This window comes from Bubalus bubalis, chromosome 14 (assembly GCF_019923935.1).
Source record: "Bubalus bubalis isolate 160015118507 breed Murrah chromosome 14, NDDB_SH_1, whole genome shotgun sequence".
Classification (NCBI taxonomy): Eukaryota; Metazoa; Chordata; class Mammalia; order Artiodactyla; family Bovidae; genus Bubalus; species Bubalus bubalis.
The window spans coordinates 11,237,933-11,256,697 of record NC_059170.1 but is presented as its reverse complement, the minus strand read 5'-3'; the positions used below and the strand labels follow the sequence as shown (position 1 = coordinate 11,256,697).

Sequence of the window (18,765 nt, the reverse complement as noted above, 5' to 3'; positions counted from 1 at the left end):
AGGGGACTTTCAGAAGCAGGAGGTTCTTGGGACAGGCTGACCGCCACCTGTGGACATGTAGCTATGGTAGTGAGACTGTTAATTGATCTCTTGACTTTCAGAGGATGGGTGGGTGCAAAACTGTCACTGACAATTAAGACAAGCTTTCAGACAAGGTTTTTATTTGCTCCTGTCGTGAGACAGTGGCCAAAGAATGGCCTGTGTTCATTTCTCAGGTTTGGAGAATAGGAACGTGTTATTCGCCCAAGCTTCTCCAAAGGACTGGGGACTCCTTAGGGGCTGTGTCATTACCATTACAGGGTGCCTGGTATCTGTACAATGCCAGGCACATAATCACTGGATACTAGTCAATGAACAATGACTGTTGCCCCTTCTGTGACCTCAGAATTCCTTTGCTGTTACCTCTTTTCAGGGCCCCGTGACAAGCTTTGTTTATCATAAACCCTCGATGTTGGGAGATGTGTTACTCAGTACATTGTAGGTGCTTGGTACCTGATATAAGGGCATTGACTGATTTCATTTTGCCTCAGCACATGTAAATTTGGTCTTAGACCTAAGACCACGAGTGGGAGTGAATACGAGGAAGACACGAGGGGCATGAGGTCAAAGTGGAGGGGCTCACCTTGAACAGAAGGGAGACGCTTCACCTATTTAGACTAAAGGAAAGGATGTCAGGAGGGATATGATGTTAATAAAGTAGGGGAGGGGAGAGAGTTGAGGGGATATCTGATGGCCTCCGTGACACAGGAGACATGGTTCTCTGCGAGACTGAGAGCTATTGGGGCTGATGAAGGGATAATAATCTAGCATATAATAATAAAAGATAACATTTATTAAACACTTGTCAAAAGTTATCACCATTATGAAGTGTTATGTTATAGAGTATTCAGTTCAGTTCAGTTCAATTCAGTTGCTCACTTGTGTCCAACTCTTTGTGACCCCATGAATCGCAGCACGCCAGGCCTTCCTGCCCATCACCAACTCCCAGAGTTTACCCAAATTCGTGTCCATCGAGTTGGTGATGCCATCCAGCCATCTCATCCTCTGTCATCCCCTTCTCCTCCGTCCCCCAATCACTCCCAGTATCAGGGTCTTTTCCAATGAGTCAACTCTTCGCATGAGGTAGCCAAAGTATTGGAGTTTCAGCTTTAGCATCAGTCCTTCCAATGAACACCCAGGCCTGATCTCCTTTAGGATGGACTGGTTGGATCTCCTTGCAGTCCAAGGGACTCTCAAGGGTCTTCTCCAACACCACAGTTCAAAAGCATCAATTCTTCAGCACTCAGCTTTCTTCACAGTCCAACTCTCACATCCATACATGACCATAGCTCATATCTAATATATGATAACAGATATAAAAAACTTTTTAAGGCAGTAATAATTAACTACCGTCATTACCATTTTACAGGTGACGAAACTGAGGTAAGGAGAAGTTAAACCCAAGGTTACACACAGCTAGAAAGTGTTGAAACCAATACTTCTATTCAAGAATCAATGCTGTTGACTGGGATGTCACACCATATAGGGAAGATGAATTAAGTCCAAAGCTAACTTGAGATGGGGACTTTAAAATTGGGCCCAAGAATATGGGTTGATAGAAGCAAGCTGCACTGGTTAAGGTTGGATTGTGTAGCCAGAAAAAAAAAAACAAAACACCTAGAAAGAGTTGGCTTTCGGGGTAGAGAAAGGGAGGAGGGTGCTCCAGGCTGACGATGGGGAAATATGTGCAAGCTTCAAGATTCCGGAGGTTTCTGCAGCCTTAATGGGAGCTGAGGCTCAGGGCTGGTTGTTATGGAGGGTCCCGTATGCCAGAGCTAGTGATGTGGGGTCACTGCAGGGTTTTGATCTGAGCAGTGAAATGATTACCAAAAGATTGCTAGTGATAGCTAGGGTGGCAGGAAGATGGATTGGGTGGGAGGAAGCTGAGCAGAAGACTTCTGCTGGTGATTGATCAGGAGGATGTAGGATGGAAGGGGTCCAGACTCACCCCAGGGGAACTCTGTAGAACGTGACATCTCTCATGATGGACAACCGCCAGAGAAAGAGCAGGCTCATCCATGTGTCATGTGTTCAGTGTTGGGTGGGTTGAATTTGAGGTGCGCATGAACCAAATGGGGCAATGTTCAGGGGTAAACTGTGCATTGGAATCTGGAGGCAGCTTGGCTGAAGATGAATGTTTGAGAGTCAGTGACACGTGGCAACCCTAAGAAGCCATCAGCTCAGTTCAGTTCAGTTACTCAATCAGGTCCGAGTCTTCGCGACCCCATGGACTGCAGCATGTCAGACTTCCCTGTCCATCACCAACTCCTGGAGTTTGCTCAAGCTCATTGTCCAAAGCAAGTGTGAATAGAGGAGGAAATACCAGACTTATCTATCCCACCCACCTGTTCAACCCATTCCATCAACCCAGGCATCTCACTCGCCCATGCCAATCATCTACTTGTTTATCTCACCCACCATCCCAAGCATCTTCCCGTTACCTGTCTCTTCATACTCACTCACCCATCCTAGTTCATTCATCTATCTCTCATCCCTCTCATCTCAGCCACTCATCTGCCCATCCATCCATTCATCCCACCTTCTAATTCCATCTATCTGACCCTTGAGTCATCTCTTTGTCCACCTACTGGCCCATCTGTCCCATTCCTTCCCTAAACCACTCAACTCCCCTGACCATCCACCCATCCATTCATCCCACCCATAAACCTCCCCACCATCCATCCACTCATCTTACCCATCCCAACTATTTACGTCTGTATTTACCACCAGCCACTGGTGACTTCTGAGCACTCAGAGTGTGGCTAAGTCTAAACTGAGCCGTAGTGGAAGGTTAAATACACACTGGATTTCAAAGACAGTACCGGAAAAAGACTATAAACCATCTCATTTACAATTTTCTTGTATTGATCGAGCATTGAGATCATAATGTGAATATATTGGGTTAAATAAATGTCTTTAAAACTAATTTCACCTGTTTATGCTTTTTAAACTGTGGCTACTAGAGGATTTTGCATTACACTTGTGGCTTGCTGTGCAGCCGTGCTGACCCGTACCACCCGTCATCCACTTAGCCATCCACTTAGCCATCCATCCTTCCCGTCCTTCATTCCCTCCCTCCCTTTCATCCATTCACCTACACAGTTATCACATTTGTCCATTCCACAGATATTTAATTCACACCTACTATGAATCAGTGGCTCTGTGGGTCTTAAGAATAAGGAAACTGAGGCTTCAAGCAGTTACAGAGCTTGCCCGAGGTTTCACAGATGGAGCTGGCATCATCTGACTTGCAAAAATCAGGGCCTCTTGCCTTTCACCTTGCCTACCTATTTGCTAAGTTTGCTTAAAGATAGAAAGGGGATCTATCCTTTTCTTGGGGTATGTGTGGGTTGGCTGTTGGACCAGAGGACCAGCTACCCCTCTCACCAAAGGGACCACAGGTTTTGAGGAGAGACAGACCCTTCAGAAGCCTCTCCTTGGGGGCCGTCATGAAAGGGTTATCCTGACACATTCGCTGTTTGCAAAAATGTGGATTCTTTCAGATTCCCAAACTCATTTCCATGACAAAACTCTTGGGAAGAGAAGATGAAGGGCTGGCTTTTGCAGAACAATCTTCCAGCTGTAATGACGACTGAAGATGGCGCTGGGAAAAGGAATTATAATTAGAATATGAAATGGGGAAAATTAATCTATTCCAGTCAGTGGTAAGAGATGTTCTCCTGGCGTTTCATGGAAATTCTTAGGCCCTTGTCCCCCACCCTCCCATACACACACATTTTTTTTTTTCATGTTTTAAAGTATGCAGAAGGTTGTGTGATGTGAAAAAAGATTTTTGACTGAGGGATTGAGAAGCTGAAATATGCACAGAATTTAAGTTCTTGGGTGTCTGTGTGTGTCTCTATATGCTCGTGTCGTCTGTTCGTGTGCACGTTTCTGTGAGTTATGCATGGATTCAGTCGCAGATGGATGCTGTATTGATTCACGTCCGGGCATCCCCTCCCTCCCCTGTGTGCAGACTCTAGGTGTTGTGTACCAGTCACGTAAAGGGTCTGTGCTGTGTGCACTCGTGCTTGTGTTCTGGACACCTTTGTCTGTGACGGTTGGTGTTACCCATGCTTGGGGTACGTGTGTAACTGAGTGGTGTCTTGAACACTCTGTTGTATGAGGTGGGCCCCCGCCAGTTTGTGTTGCATACGTTGTCGCCGTGCTTGGGCACACTCGTGCATCACGTACCTGTGTGTCCATGAACTCACAGCGTCACCGCTGTACGCCGGGTGTCCATGCGGGTGCATTGGAGCTTCTTTGTGCACGTGGAGGAGGTGGCTCTGCTGTGTCCAGGCTTTGCGACTTCTCCCCTTCGCCCTGGGGGCCAAGCCAGGGAAGCCCGGGGGGTCTCAGGGGCCCCTCCCCGCCTTCATTTCCCCTACAAGGGCTCAGAGGTGGTGGAACACTGGACAGAGGCAGGCAGAGAACAGAGCCCCCAAACCACCAACTTGGGGCCCTCTTTTCACAGCTGCTCAGTAGCCAGTCCCGATCCTGTGTTCCAGGGCACCGTGCAAAGCACCCAGCGGGGAACCCAACAGAGGCTGACCCAGCCCTGCCTTGGGAACTTCTGCCAAATTCTCAGATTTTCCTTGAAGCAGGAAGCAAGCTTCACTCTACCCGTGGCTGCTCTTTCTTGTTTGAATAAAGGGCAAGTGAATAAGCCCACTTGAGGGGACTCTGATGACCTCATGGGAATCCCCTGCCCAACCCCTGGCACGCACACCTCAAAATCCAGGATCCCTGCTGCTCTTCCCAGCGTCGTTCCCCACTGCTCACTGCGGGTAGGTCCTCCCTGCATGAACCACAAACACATACTCATCAGATCCCTATTATGTGCCAGGCCCTGAAGAATGATTGGTTATGTCTGGGGAGGGGGGCTGCAGCCAGGCCATGATTCCTGCTGCCGAGGAGCGTACATGCTCATGGGAGAGACCAAGCCCAAGAAGCAAACAGACCACTGCTGTGCAGCGTCTCCCTAACTGTGATCTTGGACAACTGTTTATCTTCTCAGCTTATTTCCATGGTTTGAAACATTGGTTGCTGTTGTTGTTTTAGTCGCTCAGTCATGGACTGAGAAATTCCATGGACTGTAGCCTACTAGGCTCCTCTGTCCATGGGATTCTCCAGGCAAGAATGCTGGAGTGAGTTGCCATTTCCTTCTTCAGCGGATCTTCCCCACCCAGAGATCGAACCCGAGTCTCCTGCATTGGCAGGAGGATTCTTTACCACGGAGCTACCAGGGAAGCCCAAAATGTTGGTTGTTGAAAAAGCTAAATGAGTTCTTTTATGGAAAGCATTTTGCTCGGTGCCAACTATATTCATTCATTCACCCAATGAACAAACACTCACCAAGTATTTGTTCATCACCTGCTGTACATGTTGGGGAGCAGGGTTGGGGTGGGGAGAGAGAGCAGACCAGGGTAGCTCTGTTCTAGCCAGGAGTTAATAAATGGGATATTATGCAGAGTTTGGGGACATATCTTTTAACCTACATTAAAAGATATGCCCTGTATCTTTAACATACACAGTACTATTTGATGACTATTGCTTTATAGAATGTTTCAAATACCTTGTTAAATTTAGTCCCCTCAGACTTCCCTAGTGGCTTAGTGTACACTTCCCTGGTCTGGGAAGATTCCACAGGCCGCGGGTTGACTAAGCCCATGCGCTGCACCTACTGAGCCTGCATTCTGGGGCCTATGTGCCACAACTACTGAAACCCGCTTGCCTGAGGCCATGCTCTGTGACAAGAGAAACCACTGCAATGAGAAGCTCGTGCACTGCAACTAGAGAAAGCCCAGCAACAAAGACCCACCTAACCAAAACTATCCCAAAGAAAGGCAATGCCAAAGAATGCTCAAACTACTGCACAATTGCACTCATCTCACACGCTAGTAAATTCTCCAAACCAGGCTTCAACAATACGTGAACCGTGAACTTCCAGATGTTCAAGCCAGTTTTAGAAAAGGCAGAGGAACCAGAGATCAAATTGCCAACATCCGCTGGATCATCGAAAAGCAAGAAAGTTCCAGAAAAAACATCTATTTCTGCTTTATTGACTATGCTAAAGCCTTTAACTGTGTGGATCACCACAAACTGTGGAAAATTCTGAAAGAGCTGGGAATACCAGACCACCTGACCTGCTTCTTTAGAAATCTGTATACAGATCAGGAAATAACAGTTAGAACTGGACATGGAACAGGCTGCTTCCAAATAGGAAAAGGAGTATGTCAAGGCTGTATATTGTCACCCTGCTTATTTAACTTATATATAGAGTACATCATGAGAAACACTGGGCTGGATGAAGCACAAGCTGGAATCAAGATTGCAATCAATAACCTCAGATATGCAGATGACACCACCCTTATGGCAGAAAGCGAAGAGGAACTAAAGAGCCTCTTGATGAAAGTCAAAGAGGAGAGTAAAAAAGTTGGTTTAAAGCTCAACATTCAGAAAACTAAGATCATGGCATCCAGTCCCATCACTTCATGGCAAATAGATGGGAAAACGGTGGAAATAGTGACAGACTTTATTTTGGGGGGCTCCAAAATCACTGCAGATGATGACTGCAGCCATGAAATTAAAAGACACTTACTCCTTGGAAGAAAAGTTATGAGCAACCTAGATAGCATATTCAAAAGCAGAGACATTACTTTGCCAACAAAGGTCCATCTAGTCAAGGCTGTGGTTTTTCCTGTGGTCATGTATGGATGTGAGAGTTGGACTGTGAAGAAAACTGAGTGCCGAAGAACTGATGCTTTTGAACTGTGGTGTTGGAGAAAACTCTTGAGGGTCCCTTGGACTGCAAGGAGATCCAACCAGTCCATCCTAAAGGAAAGCAGTCCTGAATATTCATTTGAAGGACTGATGTTGAAGCTGAAACTCCAGTACTTTGGCCACCTGATGCGAAGAACTAACTCATTTGAAAAGATCCTGATGCTGGGAAAGATTGAAGGCGGGAGGAGAAGGGGACGACAGAGGATGAAGTGGTTGGATGGCATCACTGACTCGGTGGACATGAGTTTGCATAAACTTTGGGAGTTGGTGATGGACAGGGAGGCCTGGCGTGCTGCAGTCCATGGGGTGGCAAAGAGTCAGACACACCTGAGCAACTGAACTGAACTGAATGAAAAATAAATAAAATTTTTAAAAGATATTTCATTATTATTTAATTATTTAAAAAATTTAGTCCCCTTCCACTTCCCTGACCCCATGGACTCGCCAGAATACTGGAGTGTGTAGCCTTTCCCTTCTCCAGGGGATTTTCCCAACCCAAGGATTGAATCCAGGTCTCCAGCATTGCAAGAGATTCTTTACCAGCTGAGTCACAAAGGAAGCCCTCTTTCTTTTAGAACATACTTATCAATTATGTGTGATTTTTAGAAAGGTCTAATTTTTATCAAAGAGTAAATATAGGGCCATGGTGACCTATCAGATAGAACCTAGGAGTTTCGTTGAGAACTCTCTATGCTGTCCAAGTCATAGCCCTATCCTTGATACCAGTCTTGTCGGGCACTGGGGGCTTGGGAAACCATCAGAACACAGTTCCAGCCTTCACACTGCTCCATTCTGGGCAGAGGACAGATGGAGAGACAATCTAGATTGTTAGAGGGACAGCCGAAGGAAATGAAAGCAATGATGTCCAGCCTCTTGCAGGAGGTGGTTTCTGAGCAGAGACTTGAAGCCTGAACTCTGTATGATGGATGAAGCCCTGCATTTGGGGTCATGCTCAGACTCTAGGCATGGCACAGCCTTTTCTTTTGTGAATCCAGCAGCCACTGAAGGACTGTCCATCCCTGTGTTGGGAAGGCACTTGGGTATAAGTCCTAATGCCACTGCCCTGATGAAAAGATTGGCCTGGTAAAAGACAATGCAAGTGGTTGCTTCATTCATTCATTCAAGAAGCATTTATTGAGTGTCTATTTCATGTCAGGTGCTAGTCTAGATATTTGGGAGGCATCATCAGTGTACAGAAAGACTAAGACCCCTTGGCCTCAAGGGCCCTTCATTTTCATAGGGGAAATCCAACTGTGAGCAATGAATGTGGTAAATAAGTAAATTACATAGAAAGCTAGAAGGTGACGGGGCGATGGAACAATGAACAAGGGTGAGCAGAGCAGGGGGAGTCGGGCGTGCTGGGCTTCGGAGCCCACCGAGGTCGGAGGCTGGTGTCTGAGCTGGTTTGTTATGAAAACCTCTCTGAGCAAAGAGGGTCTGGATGAACTGATGATTGTGGGAATGTGGGCTTTTCCAACCTCCGTACGGACCGCTTGGTGATGTCCATCCAAATTACAGATGCACCCACAGTTGGATGCAGCAATTATTCGGACTAATCCTACAGATAGACTCACACCCATGCAAAATGACGGATATACAAAAATATTCACCAGAGCAATGTGGAATAGCACAAACCTGGAAACAACTCAATTGCCCGTTTGCTCAAGTAGTTCAATATATATGTTACGGCCATGCTAGGGCATACCAGAAGACAAAATTATGATCTGATAGAAAACACTTTCCAGGATGTGTTGCTAGGAGAAATATAAGGTGTGAAATGGTGTGTATAGAGCATTGTCATTTATAGAAAAGTGACTCTAATGTATTTCAGGGACTCTCTCTGAAAGGATGTATGGAAAGCTGGTAGATGCAGTGATTGTCTCTGGAGAGGGGCAGTGGATGCCTAGGAGGTGGGGGCAGGCGACTGTTCGTTCTGTTGCTCTTTGTGTACTTTGGGAATTTTGAATCATGTGAATATAACCTAATAAAAAATTCTTTTCAATTACAATAAAATGGACAGCTGGTGTTGGTACTCCACCCAGATCTCTTTATTGTCCAGCACAGCTGGACAATATTGTCCCCCATCTGCTGTGAAAGTTGCTCAGTTGTGTCCGACTCTTTGTGACCCCATGGACTGTAGCCCACCAGGCTCCTCTGCCCACGGAATTCTCCAGACAAGAATACTGGAGTGTGTTGCCTTTCCCTTCTCCAAGGGATCTTCCCGACCCAGGGTTTGAACCTCGCTCTCCTGCATTGCAGACAGATTCTTTACCGTCTGAGCCACCAGGGATGAGTACAGGCTGAAAATGGCTCATAGCTGGCACAGTTCTCTGGAAAAATGTCCTTGGCCAAATGGGGGCCACCCTTCTCAGGTTATGACTCCCTTTTGACCCTTAAGCCGCCACCAATGACTGACGTATATGGGTTACAGAAGCCCCGCCCCTGGTTTCATGCAGGAACAACTCTGCGGTACCAGCCATGCCCTGGAGCAAGCTTGTGGTGGGATAAGCCTACAGCAAGCCTCCCACTGGGGCTCCCTCCTTGCTTATCTCCTTCCCGTACCCTATCCTGATCCCTCCCTCCCTTACAGGTTATTCCTAAAGCGCACTTCTCAAAGATCACATGCCTTTGAATCCTTGTCTCAGGCTCTGTAGAGAACCCTATCCCAGAGCTTGTCTCAAGTGAAGGGAGCTGGAATGGAGCCAAGTGCTTTGCACTTTCCGGGGCAGCGTCCCCTGGAGAGAGGTTTACTGTTGTCAGCCCCTTTTGACAGACGAGGCACCTCCGGAGTGTAGTCTCCAGCACAAGATCACACATCTTGAGAAAGGGGAGCCAGCGACTCCAGAGCCCCTGCTTCTCCAGCTACACCTGCTCCCTCTTGCAGACGAATTTTCCCAAATCCAGCCTTGGCAGCGTCTCAAAACACAGGGTTGTAGTTCCTGTACCTGGTTTCTACCACAGTCCTCAGTGCCTGTGGTCAGGGACGGCCTGGGGGACAAGGGTAAGGGGACAGAGCCCCTTGGGATGGTCATACCTGGAGGATGGGTCGGGTGCAGGCTGTCCTGATCCCGGGGCTCTGGAGATCTTGGCCTCCCTCCAGCATGTGGAATTCCAGCTCTAGCTGAAAGCCTGATGTCATTTTGGCCAGGAGAAATATTTGCATACTTCCAGAGATGGGGAGCTCAGTACCTGACAAAGCCATCTGTCACATCTATGGACAAGGTGTAAAGGGCAAAAAGGTATTCCTCTCTGTATCCTGAGTGTGATGAACCCAAGCTATAGAGGTCATGAAATAAGGACACTTCCTTCTACCCTAGAGGGAGTTCTGCTGAAATAGAGACTGGGCATCTTGGGTTCAATCTTTGCTTCTCCAGACTCCAGTCTTTCCCCCTCAGTACTATAGTCCCCTGACCACCTCGGGCTTCTCCTGGGCCCTTCTAGAGAATATTTTCATCAGAGCTGCCTCTCTGTTTCTCTGTTCCAGTTTGATGGTGAGAGTGCCTACGTGGGGATGAGTGACGGAAACCCAGAGCTCCTATCAACCAGCCAGGTGGGTGCCCAGCCTCCCTTGGGCTGCTGGAGCTGAGCTGCTCCCAGGGCAGGGTGGCAGGGGTGTAGAGCTGGAGGCATAGCCCACTACTGTCCTCTCTCAGAATGATCAAGAATATCAATTGATTGTTAACATCTAATTGTTTTAGATGTTATACAACATCTAATTGTTAGGGACTTCCCTGGTGGTCCAGTGGTTAAGACTCTGTACTTCCAATGCAGGGGGCATGGGTTCAGTCCCCAGTTGAAGAGCTAAGATCCCAGATGCCTTGCATGAAGCAAAAAATTTAAAAAACAAAAACATGTAATTGTTAAGAGGCCTGTCTAAATCATAGATGTCATTGTTCTTGTACTGGTGACTTTCCAAATTAGACTATAATTGTTTAACAGGAAAAAAAAAACCTTTATAAGCTTTTTTGAACCAAGTCTATAAACTTCTGGTTTTTTTTAGAAAGCAATGTCAATTGAGTTTTCCTTCAAATGGACAAACTGGGACTATAGTGTTTCCTGTAAATCAACTACCTGGCTACTCTTGGCATCATTGAAAACTTGATAAAACTTGAAACATATTGTCTGCACTCTCCACGCACAGAGGGGAGATTTTCAGCACCAACGAATACACATGTCACATGTCCCTGGTGGCCCTGCCTCTTACTACCACACAGCAGCCATGGGGACAGGTGCTGGTGTGGAGGCGTTCACACCCATGCATCAACTTTCAGGGTTCTTCTGCCCACCTGGAGTCGTCTCATGCTCTGGGGAGAGTTGTGGACATGGAGGAAAGGGAAGAGAGTGGAGGCTCCCTGGGCAGCTTTTCTTGGTGGGAATGGGAGCTGAGTCATCCCAGGGAAGACCAGCCCTAGGCCCAGTCCAGACACCAGTTGGACAGATTTTCCACTGTCAGCCTGGTCTCTGAAAATTAAGGTCTCTCTCAGCCAGAAGCATCCTCAGTCTAGACTCAGATGCCACAGAGGGTCCTCACTGCAGTCTGCGACCCCAAGGAGGGTCCTGCAAAGATCCTGGAAGATGCTTCCCAGTGGTGCCTCCAGGGTGGCAGCAGCTCGGGGTGCTGGATGGAGGGCGAAGGGGTTTCGTAGCCATTGACAAACGTGAGGGATCTGGGAGACAAGCCTGCCCCTGGAGCTGCTGTGCCCTCTCTGGCTGTGTAATCATGGCAGTCATGGCAGTTGGGTGGCTGGGGTCACATTTTCCAGCTGGAGAAACAGAAGCCTATTAATTCACAAATATTTATGTGCCTTGCTACGTGAGAGGTCCTATTGGAGACAAAGATGAGAAAGACATGGGCTTGTGGCTCTTGGGGAACACTACTGACAAGGAAAGAGACTATGTCTCAGTGTGTCGTGGAAACTCTGTTACAGGGTGCTGGAGCCCACACCCACCCCGACCCCCACCCCACCCCACCCCTGCCACTGCAGCAGGGCGCTGGTGGGCCCACATGCCATCCCCTTCTGTGGTCTGTGACCATGTGAGCACCAGAGGGGCTGCTGAAAAGCTGCCTTTATATTGCACTGACAAGCTGCAAGAACTGGTGGGTAAGACTCCAGTCCTGGAAATGCCCATTTTGGAAGAAATCACAGAAGTCATTTAATTGTCCATAAGCCACTTGGAAATGTGGTTAGTTCAAAAGCCAGAGCTTACTCCTGAACCTCTTATCTGAGTCCTTTCACAGTGTTTTGATTTGTTGTTGCTCAGTCGTGTCCGACTCTTTGCAACCCCATGGACTGCAGCACACCAGGCTTTCCTGTCCTTCACCGTTTCTTGGAGCTTACTCAAACTCCTGTCCGTTGAGTTGGTGATGCCATCCAACCATCTCATCCTCTGTGGTCCCCTTCTCCTCCTGCCTTCAATCTTTCCTGGCATCAGGGTCTTTTCCACTGAGTCAGTCCTTCACATCACGTGGCCAAAGTATTGGAGCTTCAGCTTTGGATTGCGTTTTATTAACATCCTGACTCAGAACTGTGCTATGCTGGAGTCTGCTCTGGCTCCATCCCTAATGGAGAGGGTTGGTACTGTATTTCCACCGAGAAGGGCAAGTGAGACTCAGGAGCTCTGTGTCTGCTCTAGGCTTGGGCAGAGGGGCACAGTCCCTCAAAGGGAAACTGCAGGACAAATAAACATGGTTATTTCAACTGGCTTTCACGACAGCTTTGAGAAGTGTCATGAAAAAGTAAGATGTTACCATTAACCCCGTTTCATAGATCAGGCAACTGAGGCTCTAGGATGTTGACTGACTCAGCCAGGGAGCGGTAGAGATGGAATTTGAATCTGCACGGCTGGAACTCAAAGCTCCGAGTCCCTTACTGTGTTTATGGAGAGCTCCGTTCCCACCTCAAGGCTATTTTCAACTTGCTTCGGCCTAAATGTCACTTCCTTACAGAGCTCTTTGTGAGCCCCAAATCCAAGTAGGTCCCTTCTCCATAATTCTTTCTCATGGTACCTCGTCCTTTTAATTTACAGCGTTTGTCACTGTGGTTTTTGCTTATTTGCATAATGACTTGGTTAACATCTGATTTCCACCCTAGACTGTGACCTCCCTGAGGGAAGGGTCTGGTCTCTCTTATTCTTTGTTGTGCCTTCCTACTGGGCCATACTGCCTGGCACAGAGGAGGCATTCAGGAAACATTTATGTAATGAATGCATTCCTTAACAATGGAACAATATGGTTGGATTCCCTAAGGGTCCTTCCTGGTCTCATGCACTGTCGCTCAGAGAGTCTCCCTAACTTAGAACTTTATAAACGAGATATCAGGATTCCCAGAGTCCATATGGTGGTGTGAGCCAACCTTGAGGTGAGCAGACTTAGCAATTACAGTCTAGACTTCTTAAAGTGTATCAGTTAGCTTTTGCTACATAACTTGCACACCCTACCCCTCAAATTTAGTGGCTTAAAACAACAAATATTCATCTAATTCATGATTCCACGGCTTGGAAGTTTGGTTGAGTTCGGCTGGGTGGCTCTTCTGGTCATGGCTAGGGTCATCTAAGCACAACTGTAAGCAGCCAGGTAGGCTGTTGGCTAATTGTTATGGGGGACTCCCTTCTACTTCAGATGGTAGCCTGCCGCAGCAGGCAGGACCAAATTTGTTTACATGGTGGGAGAAGGGTTCCCAGAGCAGCAAGAGCCATAGCTACATGACCTCTTGAGGTCTGGCATATGACTACTTCTAGCACATGCTGTTGATCAAAGCAAGTCACAGGCTCAGTCTAGAGTCAAGGAATGAGGAAATAGACTCTGTTGATGGGAAGCACTGCAGAGTAATATGGTCTTTTAACAAACTATCACATGTGGGAAACATGTCGGATGTAGTACATACAATTTTACTTAAAAATAAGACCTGCAGCTCCAGTGGTTTGGTAGGGTTCCACTGACCTCTAGTTCTTTTTGTTTGTTGAAGTATAGTTTATTTACATTGCTGTGTTAGTTTCCAGTGTACAGGAAAGTGATTTGGTTATTTTGTACATACATATACACATATATATGTTCATATATTCTTTTTCAGATTCTTTTCCATGGTAAGTTATTACTAGCTATTGAATATAGGTCCCTGTATTATCCAGTAGGCCCTGTTGTTTATCTGTTTTATATATAGCAGTGTGTATCTGCTAATCCCAACCTCCTAGTTTATCCCTCATTCCCTTTTCCCCTTTGGTAACCTTAAATGTGTTTTCTATGTCTGTGAGTCTATTTCTGTTTTATGAATAAGTTCATTTGTGTCATTTTTTTAGATTCCACATATAAGTGATATCATAAGATATTTGTCTTTGTCTGGCTTACTTCACTGTAGAGTGATATTATCTAGGTCCATCCATGACAATGCAAGTGGCAATATTTCATTCTTTTTTATTGCTGCATAGTATTCATTATATATATATGCATATATATAGACACATATATATACACACCATATCTTTATCTATTCATCTGTTGAATAGATGAAGGACATCTATTGAATAAGACAAGGCCTCTAGTTCTTAATGGCAAAAGTTCTGTGTCTTTCCTTCCAGTCTTTTCCCTGGAATGCTTGCTTGAACCCACACATGCACATTTGTACCTGAGAACCAGTCATGGTGTGTGGTCTTATCAACTGTAGGAATTGTATTGTGCCGGTTATCAAGGATGGGCATAAACATGTGAGCAAACAAAGGCCTCATAGCTAATAGAGGATTCAGAGGATAAACACTCGAAATGGCATGAAATGCATTTATAAATATGTTATAATAATTGTGTTTATATGTATAAAATAAATTGTATTTACATTGTATTATTATAAATACAACTGTATTTTATAAATACAGTTAAATACAAGCGTCATCTATTTACCAAGTGTTTATTGGGCACTTATTATGTGTAAAAGCTCTAGGTGTAAGCAGGAAGCTATTTCTAGATGTTTCCTTCCAGAAAGTCCAATTTCATCATGTTAAAAACCTTGCTCTTTAAGGTAACCTTCTGCTGAAACATGGTACTCCCTATCTTTGTACCTTAGACAGAGGTTCCTACAGGATGTATATTAGCCAACTGTGTCCCCTCGTAAAACCTTTCAAACTGGTTCTCATAGGCTTGAAGTTTCTTTTGTAAATGCATGCTTCATTGTTTGCTTTTTTGCAAGTCTACAAAATTCCTGCATAGCAGCCTTAGTTTCCATATATTATCCCTTTTCCTCCCTCCCTTGAGGACCTTGAGTTTCTTTGCTACTAGACTTTCCTGGGTGGTCTGAGCCTGAGATACAGTAGTCAGACATAATTTCTGGCCCATCAGTAGCTTCTGGGGGTGGCGGGCCTGGTAAAGATCAGCTCTTCCCCATCCTGAGAGGAAACCCCATTGAAGAGTTACAGGGGTTGATTGTTCCTGGTCAAGTGACCCGGAAAGAGTTTCCCCCTTCCTGGGATGAGAGTGAGGAGGAAAAGAACTGGGCTTGGATCTTAGCAGACCTGGATTCAGATTTCCATATACCAGATTTCCAAAATTCCAGATTTCCAATATACCAGCCAAATGCCCTTATTAATTTATGTCAGCTTTCTGTCCAGTGGGAGAAATAATGCCTGCCTCCTAAGGCAGCAATTTCCATCAGTTTGGGCACCAGTTTCCCAAAAGACAATTTTTTCACGGATAGTGTGGTGGTGGTGGTGTTGGGGGCAGTGGGGTTTGAGATGATTCAAGAACATTACATTTGTTGTGCACTTTATTCTTATTATGATTACATCAACTCCACCTCAGATCATCAGGTTGGGGACCTCTGTCCTAAGATGTTTTGAGAACTAAATGAGGTGCGTGATGTGGATTCTATTGGTACCTCCCCCGCGGATTCCCTTCGCCCGCCCAAAACATCCATTGCCTAGGTGTTGTGAGTGTTGGCTTTTACCTGTTCACAGCTGCCTCTTCCCTAGAGAGTTCTCTGCTAAACAGGGACCGTGAATCAGGAAGGGGAGTGGGAGATGTTCTAGAAGGCCATGCCCCTTGTCCCTAGAGGGGATCAACAGGGCCACTCCCCATGGAGTTCTAGCCAGCTCAGCTCCATCATCTCTGCCCTGTCCTGCTTTCCTCCCTCCCCTTCGCTAGAGTCACTTCTCAGTAAGTCGCTCTCATGGGAATCCCCATCTCAGTTCCACTTCAAGAGAACCTAACCTAAGAGAGTATGTAAAGTACCAGTGTTCAAAAAAAAACTAGCTGTGTCTTCTTTTTATTGTTTTTATTACCGTAACTAATGCTTTGGTCACAGGGGGTGAACCTCTGGTCACTTCTTGTGCTCATTTACGGCTCTGTGCCTCTGTGTGCAGCGTTTCCTCCGATGGGAATCCCCTGGCCACTCTCACCCAGCAAATACCTGTTTGTTCTCTCAGGGCCATTGCACATGTCACCTCCTCATTACAGCCTCCCTGGCTGTAGGTAGAGTTCTCCAGTCTTGTGCCTGTAAAGACCACTTTTTAATTGAAGTGTAGTTGATTTATAATGTTGTGTTACTTTTCAGTGTACAGCAAAGTAGTTCAGCTATATATGTACATATATGTTTTTTCATATTCTTTTCCATTATGGTTTATTACTGCCTATTGAATATAGTTCCCTGTGCTGTACAGTATGTCCTGGTTGTTTATTTTATATATACTAGTTTGTGTCTGCTAATCCCAGACTCCCAATTTATCCCTCCCTCACCCCCATTCCACTTTGGTAACCGTGTCTGTGAGTCTGTTTCTGTTTTGTAAGTAAGTTCATTTTTATCATATTTTAGATTCCACATTCGTGAAGATAGCATACGGTATTTGTCTTTAATCTCCAGGTCCATCCATGTTAGTGCAAATGGCATTATTTCATTCTTTTTTATGGCTGAGTGCATATACGCCACATCTTCTTTATCCATTCATCTGTCGATGGACATGTAGGTTGCTTCTTGGCTATTGTGAATAGTGCTGCTGTGAACATTGGGGTGCATGTATCTTTTCAAATTAGAGTTTTCTCCGAATATATACCCAGGAGTGGGATTGCTGGACCATATGGCAATTCTATTTTAGTTTTTTTTTAAGGAAACTCCATACTGTTTTCTGTAGCAGCTGTGCCAATTTACATTCCTACCAACAGTATAAGAGCATTCCTTTTTTTCTCCACACCCTCCCCAGCACTTATTATTTGTAGATGTTTTGATGATAGCCATTCTGACCAGTGTGAGGTGATACCTCACTGTGGTTTCGATTTGTATTTCCCTAATAGAGATACTGAGCATCTTTTTTCATGTGCATATTGGCTATCTATAAACAGCAGTTCTGCTAAATATTTCAGACTTTGTTTTAAGAATGATTGAAAGAGCTTGTGTATATGTTTGTATGTATGTGTTAGAGAGAGAGAAAACTGGCACATGACTACCACCAGCATATTTTAATAGTCAAAGCAAGTTACTAGACTTTGTTAGTGAGAGATGGAGAGAGACTGAGATTGAGTGATGTGATCAGATTTGCAGAGGGCTTAAAAATTCTCGATGGCAAGATTGGATGCAGGAATACCAAATGGGAGGGTGTGGTAATAGTTGAAGTGAAGGATGATGTATTATCCTAGACTGTGTAGAGGCAGAGGAGATGGGAAGAAGTAGATGGATCTGAAATGTGTGTTGGAAATAGAGTCGGTGGGTCTTGATGATGATGAATGCAGAGGGAGAGAGAGATAGAGGAGTAAAGTATGACTCTTAGGCATCTGTGATGAGTCTGTTTTCAGGCACAATGGCACAGTTTTCTAAGTCGGAAATTATCTGGGGAAATGCAGGTTTGATAAGGCCAGAATTGGATGTGTTACATTGGAGATGTCTATCCAAGTAAAGATGTCCAAGTAGGTAGATGATTATACAAGTCTGAAGCCCACGGTGGAAATGATTTTGAAAGTCCTTAGCCCGTGGTATTAAAACCTTGAGAGGATGAAATTTACAGAGGCAGAAGGGAGTGAGAAGACCAGAGGGCAAATGATTCTTGAAGTGTTGAAGTCTAACATTTGAAAGCAAAATAGAGGAGAAGACAACCGTGAGATAGGTTGAAAATCAGTGGCTGGAGAAGTAGGGACCGTGGAGTCTTAGAAGCGAATGGCAGGGTTCCAAGAAGGAAGGAGGAGATCTGGGGAAAGATGCTGTTGGGCCCAGCCACTTCCCTATCAAAGGATAAACTTTAAATAAATTAAAATTGTAAATGTACTCAAGAAAACCATAATGGTTTTCTTTTTCAAACTAGAAAAAAAGTCTTTACAGTACACATTACAACTTTGGAGTAGGAAGGGCATTTCCATGACTCAGCCTTAAAAGAAAAGGCATTAAAAGGTTGACCGTAAATTAAAATGAAGCACAACTTTGGCATGGCCAAAACACCATGAGTCAAGTCAAAGACAAACAAAAAACTGGGCAAGAATGTTTTCAACTTATGATATAGTGAAAGGACTGATTTCCCTTCATATATAAAGAATTCCTAGAAATCAATTCAAAACCCAATGAGCAATAGGTTACAGACAAATAAATATAAATGGATATTAAATAAATGGAAAATGCTAAAAATAGTTCATGAGAGAAACAAAACTAACATTTTCACCTATTAGATTGGCAAAAATCCAGAGACTTGATAACAAACTCTGTTGGAGTCGATGGAGGGAAAGAGGCACTTTTATACATCACTGAAAGGAGAGTAAATTGGTATGATACTTAAGGAAGACAAATTGGCAGCATCTATCAAAATTAAAAGTGCATCAACCTTTAGCCTAGTAATTCACTTTTTGGAAATATATCCTACAGATATATCTGCATACATGAGAAATGATGTATTCAAATTTACTCATTTTTGTACTCTTTATAATGGCAAAAAATTGGGAAAAAATCAAAAGTGCAGTAATATGGGACTAGTTGCAGAAATTAT

General features: G+C 45.1%; 1 protein-coding gene across 5 annotated transcripts in view; it reads left to right on the top strand.

The window, feature by feature from the left end:
- TOX2 (TOX high mobility group box family member 2) overlaps positions 1 to 18,765 on the top strand; it is a 159,490-nt gene that overhangs the window by 52,565 nt on the left and 88,160 nt on the right. For 4 of the 5 annotated variants that reach the window (XM_025263439.3, XM_025263435.3, XM_044927612.2 and 1 more), the window contains exon 2: positions 10,307 to 10,372. The exons of the other annotated variant lie outside the window; for it this stretch is intronic. In XM_025263439.3, the coding sequence (XP_025119224.3) occupies positions 10,307 to 10,372 (66 nt within the window). The remainder of the gene's footprint in view (positions 1 to 10,306; positions 10,373 to 18,765) is intronic. 5 annotated transcript variants of the gene reach the window in all.